Source organism: Chinchilla lanigera, unplaced genomic scaffold (genome assembly GCF_000276665.1).
Source record: "Chinchilla lanigera isolate Chin_1 unplaced genomic scaffold, ChiLan1.0 scaffold00034, whole genome shotgun sequence".
NCBI lineage: Eukaryota > Metazoa > Chordata > Mammalia > Rodentia > Chinchillidae > Chinchilla > Chinchilla lanigera.
Genome location: NW_004955435.1, coordinates 18,013,885 through 18,023,405, shown reverse-complemented (window position 1 = coordinate 18,023,405; position 9,521 = coordinate 18,013,885). Strand labels below are relative to the sequence as shown.

Genomic DNA, 9,521 nt, shown 5'->3' with positions numbered 1-9,521 from the left:
CTCTTGCCGCTGAGCTAAATTCCCAGCCCCTCAACTTCTCAGTTTTGATTGGTGAATTTTTGAAGTCTTTGGGAGTTACACAATGGTTAGGCTTGGGCTTTTGAGAAACACACGATGTGTATGTGTTTATATTCAAATAATGATAACTTTTTCTGATGAATATTTGCCAAGGAATAGCATCTGACAAGGCTTGGTAAATTACTGAGGTTGCAAGTAATGATTGTATTTAAGTGAAAAAAAAAAATCCTAGATTATATTTGTGTTACTTACAGAGAAGATTCCTAATGAATTGGTGATGCTTTCAAACTTGAACATTCCATCTTAAAAGAAAAAATACTTAACCATCTCCACAGCTAGTGAAAATATTACTTGGATTTCAGGGTGTAATCGCTGCCATGAGAGATGGGTTTGGTTTCATCAAATGCGTGGATCGGGATGCTCGAATGTTCTTCCACTTCAGCGAAATTCTGGATGGGAACCAGCTCCATATTGCAGATGAAGTAGAGTTTACTGTGGTTCCTGTGAGTAGCATTTGAGAACAGTGTTTCAAAAGTGTTTTTCTAATGTTTCATGTCAGTTCTAAAGTTCATTTTGTTTACTCACTTGTAGGATATGCTCTCTGCCCAAAGAAATCATGCTATTAGGATTAAAAAACTTCCCAAGGGCACGGTTTCATTCCACTCTCATTCAGAACATCGTTTTCTGGGCACCGTAGAAAAAGAAGCCACTTTTTCCAATCCTAAAACCACTAGCCCCAATAAAGCCAAGGAGAAGGTAAAGTGTACATGATTTTTATAACTCTCTATTCTGTTCCTCTTTTACTTTCACATAATAAATGGAGCATTCTTTAAGAATAAGTATTCTTTAAGAATTCTTTGTAATATTAATAGTGAGGTAAAGTTTCTTAAAGTTGACGTTTTGGTATGATAATTCTTACCTAGCGAGTAGGCTGTTTACTAGTACCCAGCCTCTACCTAATAGAGACCAATATTCCTATCCCTTCCCAGTGTGATAGTCAGAAGTTTTTCTAGATATTGTCAGATGTTCTTTGGGAGGCAAAATCACCTCCATTCAAGAACCACTCATCAAAAATATTAGTAATGTCTTCTAAACAATTTAAAACGTTCAAGATTGGGTGTATTCTGTTCATATATTTGAACTCCCATTTATGGAAAATCTGTTGACTAGGAAATAAAAAGGTGCTTAAGATAGCTTCTTTCAAATAACAAAAGACATAGAAGTGAGTAATTCATGTAGAAAATATTGCTATTAGCAGTCAGTAAGAGGCTGGATGTGGTGGTGTATGCTTGTAATCCCAGGACTCAGGAGGCTGAAACAGGAGAATTGCTGTGAATTTGAGGCCGTCCTAGACTGCACAGTGAGTTCAAGACCAGCTTGGACTTTATACAGTGAGACTGTGTCTCAAAAAAATCTAAAGAAAAGAGAGGGGAAAAAAAGTCAATTAGGGGCCTAGTGTGGTGGCACATATGCCTGTAATCCCAAGACTCAAAGGCTAAGGATTCAGGATCATATTTTGAAGTCAGCCAGATAATTTAGTCAGTTTAAGTTCAGCTTGGTTTATACATAGCAAAACCCTGTCTCTAAAAATCAGTGAAAAAATCTGGATGTGGTAGTATATGCCTATAATCTCAGCTACTTAGATACTTCAGCAAAATGATTGCAAATTCAAAGCTATGTTGCGTGTCTCACAAAAGAGTAGGAGTGCAAGTGTAATTTAGTGGTAAATTGCTTGCCTAGCGTGCATACGGTCCCAGGTTCAACCCCCAGTAGATCAGAAAAGCAAAATCAGTCGGAACTTGGGCACAGTGGCAGGTGCCTGTAGCCCCAGATGCTTAGGGTGCCGAGGCAGGAGGATAACAAAGCTTGCAGGCAATTTAGACCTGTTGGGAAAAGGGTCAGGGGTAAAATTTAGGATTCCCTGAATTCAATGCCAGTAAAACACAGCTACAACCCAACCCTGGTCAATAAAAGTGCTCTTGGAAGAATTGTAACAGGCAGGATTTGGGATAGTTCCACTAAGGTATTGATATTTAATTTGTGGAGATAAATCATTTCTCACAGAAAACATGTACAAATGAGAAAAGATCTGGGTTTCTTTAGAAAGTAGTAGGTAGTTTAAAAGCAAGGTGGTGGTCGGTGTCTTGTTTTGGATGATGGGGGATAGGGAAAATGAGAATGAAAAATCAGGGTGTGGCTAGATTGAGAGGGTGTTGATTGCTTCACTAAAGAATTTAGACATTGTTTTGTACTCCAAGGAAAAGATTTCTATTGAAAAGTGCTATCAGCCAGATGTGGCGGGGCACACACTTGGGAGGCTGAGGCAGGAAGAATGCCATGAGTTTGAGGCCAGGCTGGGCCACATAGTGAGACCCTATCTCAAAAAAACCAAAAAGTGCTATCAGGGATATGTGCCTTGCATAGCTAATGAAATTAGTATGAAGCCTAGATAAGGACAGAAAAAGACAAAAAGTGAAGGTGAAGTATAGGAAACGACAATGTAGCTCTTGAACTAGGGACAGACGATGTATGTGTAGGGTACAGTAAATGAGAGAAATGTTGGAGTGTCCTGTGATTTTTTATTTTTTGAGGTAGGGTCTCACTATGTAGTTCTGGCTGGGCCTTGAACTCACTGTGTATCCCTCACTGGCCTGGAACTCATAGGCTTGTGCCAACATACCTGTAATTTTTAAAAAGCCAGAGTGTAAAGCTAGTCGTAGTGTGCACACCTGTGATCCCAGCACTTGGGAGGCTGAGGCAGGAGGATCATGAGTGTGAGGCCAGGCTGGGCTTCATAGTTGCAAGACCAGCCTGGACAAGAAAAGACTGTCTAAAGAAATAAACCAAAAATAAAAAATGTAATTAAATGAGAGAGCTTCTCTGGAGCTGTTGGACTAACTGTTGTAACTTGGTTAAGTTCATTTCATTTCCTAAGACATTTGCAGTTTGTGAAGTGAGGGGGAGAGTTAATTGTGGAGGTGATCTTGCTGTAACAAATTTGATAATACAAAGTGTATATTGTAAATATTCAATAAAGTGGCCAGGTGTGGTGGTGCAGGGCTGTAATACCAACACTTGAGAGGCTGAGGCAGGAGGATCACTTTGAGTTCACGGCCAGCAGCCTGGACTACCAAGTGAGTTCAAAGCCAGCCTGAACTACATAGTAAAGTCCTATCTCAAAAAAAAAAAAAAAAAAAGGGGCTGGTGATTTAGCTCAGCGGCACAGCGCCTGCCTCACAAGCACGAGGTCGTTAGTTCGATTCCAGGTACTGGAAAAAAACCTAAATAAATGAATAAAATGTCATTGTAGAACTATTAATATATCAGCGCTTTATCATCTGCTTATATCAGGCACTATGAACTGTGCTAGATTGTATACTAAATAAAAATCTCGTGCATTGGTAAATAAGTTGGTTGATATTGTGTCCAAAACAATGTGGAGTACTATATAGGATAATACAGGATACTTTGGCTGCTTCTGTACGGAATTTCCACTTGGTTAGAAATAAATTTCTGTGGCTCTGCTAGTTTTTTGCCTCAAGCATCTTTAAGAATAATAGTTGCTTGTAGTGCCATTTCAGTCATATTGCTTGTTTTGTTCTTGAGACTGTTTTCATTGTATTTTATCTCTTTTTTTTAGGAGGCTGAGGATGGCGTTATTGTTTATGATGATTGTGGAGTGAAACTGACTATTGCTTTTCAAGCCAAGGATGTGGAAGGATCTACTTCTCCTCAGATAGGAGATAAGGCAAGATCAAGTCACCTTATTTGGAGATTAAAGATAGTCACCTTAATCAAAAAGTCTGGACAATGACTTTTAAAAATTTTATCATTTTACTTAAGTTTTTATTGTTTTGAATTTGAAAGGTTGAATATATGATCGACTTCCTATTTAAAAGTAGCTCATATATAAAACAGGGTCTAGCAAGCTCTTTGTTAGAGCTTTTTAAGGAATCACATTTAAGCATTAGATAGGACATGCTTAAATCCACTATCTTAGATAAGATTGATAATACTGGTAAGAAAGTTGAACCATTTAGAATATTATCAAAGTAAAATCATAAAGATTTTACATTGCTGTTATTCTGTTTCTCATACTGCGGTAGTCTGATTTTCAGATAGCCTTTTTTAAAAAATAAAGATTCCTCAAAATGGAACTAAACAAGGAATGTTAGTTTCGGTGAAAATTTATTCCATGAAAATAATTACAAAAGGTTTTTAGAATGCAAAGCATGGGATGGAAGAGTTTCAGCTCTCATTTTCATAGTTAAGGAACCTATGGAAATAATAAAATATTGATGATCCTTATTTTTCACAGGTTGAATTTAGTATTAGTGACAAACAGAGGCCTGGGCAGCAGATTGCAACTTGTGTGCGACTTTTAGGTCGTAATTCCAACTCAAAGAGGCTCTTGGGTTATGTGGCAACTCTGAAAGATAATTTTGGATTTATTGAAACAGCCAATCATGATAAGGAAATCTTTTTCCATTACAGGTAAGGAGTCTTTTGGGAACTTAAAGCTTTTCATTGTTTTAACATTAAAGTAAAAAACATTTCATTGGGGAGAAGAGAGGAATACAGCTCAGTGGTAAAGACTGAGCAAGGCCCCAGGTTTGATTCATGCACCACACTAAAAAAAAGTTGATTATGTAGTTTTTTGGTTTTTTGGTTTTTTTTTTTTAAATTCCAGATTTCATACTGGTAAAATTATGGCAAGATACATTCTAAAATTAATCATCTACCTCTATGTAGATGTGTGACATAAAGATAGAAAAGGCATGTGCCACCTTTGAACATTGGAGAAGAGCTTTACTGCTTCACTGGAAGAATATTTTGTTTTATATCCTGGTACAGACAGTTGTACATTTGATATATAGCATAGTGGTTAAGAGTATGGGTTCTGAGAACCAGAATCAGAACCAGATTGTTCAGTTTTGAGTATAGGCTCTGCCGTTCATGCTGCTTGGCACTGTAACTTCTGTCAAATGAATTCACTTGTTGGTATCTTGGTTTCATGATTTGATTATCTTGAAGCTGAGAATCGTGGCATAGTAAATCCCCAACTTATAAGTGAATTCCATTCCAGGAGAACATTTTAAATCAGATTCACTTGTAATCTGACAAGTCTTATACGGTACACCTGTGAAAGTTCACAGCACAAATGGCAGGTACTATAATACTCTCTTTGTAGGGGATGATGAGAAATGCAAATTCTTTGACTCCACCCCAGACCTATTGAGGGTTTGCTTTTTATCTTTTTGAGACAAGGTCTCACTATGCAGTTTCGGCTGGCCTTGAGCTCAGTTGGTAGTCCAGGCTTGTCTCAAACTCACAAGGATCCTCCTGCCTCAGCCTCCTGAGTGCTAGGATTTCAGGTGTGCGCCACCCCCCCAGCCGAGTTTTAAAAGTAATTCAAATGAATCAATATATAAAGTACTCAAAACAGTATCCATTATAAGTTACCATTCCATGAATGTTGAGAAAGAAAGGCTGCTTGCCATTATTGATGTTTGTGATGATGTCTTACTTTAAATGTCATTTTCTGTTCCCTTAGTGAATTCTCTGGTGATGTTGATAGCCTGGAACTGGGGGATATGGTTGAATACAGCTTGTCCAAAGGCAAAGGCAACAAAGTCAGTGCTGAAAAAGTAAACAAAACTCACTCAGGTAAGGTATTCAGCCTATGGTTGAGTGGAAGATAGAGGGTAGGTTTGGGGGAGGAAGACAAGACCCAGTTCTGTGTCTGTTCTCCGGTATCCTCCTGAAGTATGATCTCATCCAGGTAAGTAGTATAACCTGGCTGCTTGTTAGAAGTGCAAGTTTTCTTTCCCCACCCCAGACCTACTGAGTTTTAAAAGTTCTTCAAATGATAGTGGTATTCACTAAAGTTTTAGGGGCTCCATTCTAGATATTTTAGGTAATTTGCATTAAATGCCTCTTTAAAAAATAACCTCATATATTTCCGTAGGGCTAAGGAGAGGCATCACAATAGGAGGCTGTTTGGGGACAATGAGTGTAAATGGGAAATCAAGAAAATTACTAACCATTTATGATCCCTGACATTAAAAGACAGGCAACTAAAGAAGATTTGGCTTTCATCTGTCTTGAGACTCAGAGAAATGATAGTTGAACCCATTCTTTCATTTCCATAGATATCTAGGTGTAGGATGTTTTCGACACTGGGGATACAGTAAAGAAATCAGACAAATACCTGCTTTCATCAAGTGTAGTGTTTGGTGGAAAAAATGGATAGATAATGGATAGAGGAGCAAAGTATTGAGTGTTGATTGTTTAGAAAAGGTAATACATGCTAAAAAAGATAAACAGAACTACCTGTATAGGTATAAGTATTGACATTTTCATTTTAGAGACCAGAAAATGCCTGTACAGGTAACATTTTTTTGGTCACCGGGAAAAAATGGGGAGAGAGTGCAAGGCGTGATTTAAAATGAATATTTATTAATTTGCTAAACAGGTTTCATTTACTGTATTTAGAAAAAGGAGGCATTTTAGTTGTGTAGAAGTTTTTTAATTCAAGCAGCTGTTCTAGAAATAGAACTTGGTTTTGGCTTCCCTGCCTCATTTTAAGAATATTAGACAACCAGCTTACTTTGTTAAGATGTACAGATACTTTTAAAAAAATCAGCTTGTTTTGTTAACATGTACAGATACTTTTTATAAGGTTGTTGAATGTGGCTTATGTTTGTTCTGTAGTGAATGGTATTACTGAGGAAGCTGATCCCACCATCTACTCTGGTAAAGTCATTCGTCCTCTGAGGAGTGTTGATCCAACACAGACTGAGTATCAAGGAATGATTGAAATTGTGGAAGAGGGTAAGCACTTCCCTGATGGCTTGAAATTTGCTATATCTCCTGATGAGCATTTTGAAGATTTTAAACTCTGGAGTTCATTACAATTTACAGGTTTCTTAAAAGCTGAGTTAAGAAGGGCTTCAGATGTCACAGTGCTTTCCTAGCAAGTGTGAGGCCATGAGTTCAATCCCTAGTAGCACTCCTACCCAAAAGAAAACACACAGACAGAACCTGAGTTAAGGAGGGACTTTCTCTTTCCTCTATGCCTGTTGTTTTATTTTTATACTCCTTAGAAATGAGGTCAGCCTAGATTTAAATTATGATAAAACACTGCTCTGTGAGCATATGATTGAACTATGAGCAACTGTGAGTTACATTGACACAGTCTGAGAACACTGTCACACTAAAAATATGCATTTAATGTTGGAATGGTGATAAACACTGAACAACTTTCATCCGTTTCTTATTTACTAGTTACATTAATAACCATTCGATCTTACAAATATTTTTACTTTGTGCAAAAGTTTATCTGTTCCTTAATGGCTAAGATTCTGTGGAGATCCAACTTCTCATCTGACCAGGGGTCTATTTTCAACTTAATACTTTTTCTGCGAGGTCTTCAGGAATTTCCTGTGCCCCTTCCTCTTTAACAGTCATAATGAGAAAGACAGACTTATATAATCTTTGTATATAAAGTAAGTGCAATAGAAATAGGGAACTGTGGGTGATTGAGATTATAGTAGTGCATAATGGTGGTGCAGATCAGAAGCTTTATTTAACACATTCCCACCAGCTTGTACCGCTAGTGGTTCAAGCCAGCAGGAATGTAATGCATTCAAGTGAGAGCTGTCCAGCAGTGAGACATACGTATTATGGTCCCCTCATGAATATGGTGACCTGTAAACCAGAAATAATGCTTGGTTCACAAAGAGAATAAAGGTTATTTAGAAAGGATGTTAAGTGAGGAAGAGCAGGTCATTTGGGAGAAAGGAATGAACCTTGATAACCTTGTTCCTCTGTTGCATGGGATTCCTAGGGATTTTTGTTTCAAATTAAAACTACTGCCCTTCCAAAATTTCAGGAAGAATTGACTTTATAGCAAGGCTTAAATTAATGCCATCATGACACTACATCCCTGAAAAGGCCATGGAGTATGCGCTTTTAACTGACAAGATGGTATCAAATTGCCCTTCTTCCATCAAATATGCTGCTTGTCTTAGTTACTTTTTCCTTACTGAGACAGTACCTGATACCCACTTGCAACTTTTAAAGAAGGAAAAATTTATTTTGGCCCACATTTCAGTCCATAGTCAGCTGGTTTCAAAGCAGGACAGCGTAGCACAGGGACATGGCAGAGGAGAGTTGCTCAAGGCCTGGCATCCAAGAATCAGAGAGCATCAGTGGAAGAGCTTGGGAAGGAATAAACCTTTTCATGCATGACACACCCCCAGTAACCCACCTCTTCCAATCAGCCCCCACCTGCTAGCATCAAGCTAGCTACACAGCCCCACAGTCCAGTTACCTTGCAAAGCTAATGCCTATCATCACATGACACTTCAGGGGGATATATATATAAAAAACTGTATATAGTTTTTTAAATCAGATTTTGTTGGTACGTTTTAGATATACATAATGATCACTGTCATCATAGAGAATTTGTATCTGTACATGATATAACTTGGTTTTTTTCCCATTCCCTTACCCTCCCACCCCTCTTCCTGACATCTAAATATATAATACTGTTTTTAATTCCTCCCCACCCAAGTCTTTATTTCTGAACATTGGCTTAGGATGTAGTCCAAAGCAAAGATTTTGTGAAAAAAAGACATTTTGGAAGCACCTTTCAACCTAGAGCTTTCTAAGACTAGACAGATCACAGTTTTCCACTTGGTTATAAGAACAGCTCTTACTGAGAACACCCCAATTTTGGGCATAACTGGGTCTGAACATTTCCTAGCTGTATAATCTTGGACAAGTTACTAAATCTTTCCTAGTTCAGTTTCTTCAGCTTTAAAATACTGTCTTAGAATATTCTTTGAAAATTAAATGAGAGTCAGGATGAGTCCTTAATAAATGGTGGTTATCTCTTTTTGTCATTGTTACATGTCTTGACCTGTTTGAATAATCTCATACTTCCTGGTTCCTACAAGTTTGTTTTCCCTGTATTTATCAGAAGGATGATTAAGGCATTTCTAGTTTTGAAGTTTCCATTTTTTTTTGCCTGTTCTCTCTTTGTTAGTGTCTTGGATTTATCTGGAGGCTGACTTGATAAGCAGCTAAACTCTCTGTTTAACATATTGCATATATCCTCCACTGGCCTCTAGGCAACTTTACACTGGGCAGGATTTATTTTTGTAGATAGTTTTGCAAAAACAGGACTGTAATTGTTTGCATAGTGTCTTTGGTTGCTTTTTCACTGTAACAGTAGAGTCGAGTATTCTGGCAGAGACAGGAGGGCTTGTTAGCCTAAATATTTGACATTTGGCCTTTTAACATTTTCCAGCCATCTTGAACCACCGGTCATACATGCATGACTGTCCCATTGGGCAGCACTGGTGATACTAATAAAAAGCTGCCCAAGGGAACAGTCACGCATTTACTACCTTTGGTTCAAGCCATCTCACAGTGAGACATACAAATTCCAGCCCTGCTGTGAATGTGTTCAAAAATATTAGCCTATGGTTTGAGGG

At 37.9% G+C, this 9,521-nt stretch overlaps 1 protein-coding gene across 4 annotated transcripts in view; it reads left to right on the top strand.

The window, feature by feature from the left end:
- The window catches only part of Csde1 (cold shock domain containing E1, RNA-binding), a 41,102-nt gene that overhangs the window by 26,924 nt on the left and 4,657 nt on the right, over window positions 1-9,521 (top strand). For all 4 annotated transcript variants that reach the window (XM_005389010.2, XM_005389009.2, XM_005389008.2 and 1 more), the window contains 6 exons: window positions 381-521; window positions 610-774; window positions 3,659-3,766; window positions 4,337-4,512; window positions 5,573-5,685; window positions 6,733-6,852. In XM_005389010.2, the coding sequence (XP_005389067.1) occupies window positions 381-521; window positions 610-774; window positions 3,659-3,766; window positions 4,337-4,512; window positions 5,573-5,685; window positions 6,733-6,852 (823 nt within the window). The remainder of the gene's footprint in view (window positions 1-380; window positions 522-609; window positions 775-3,658; window positions 3,767-4,336; window positions 4,513-5,572; window positions 5,686-6,732; window positions 6,853-9,521) is intronic.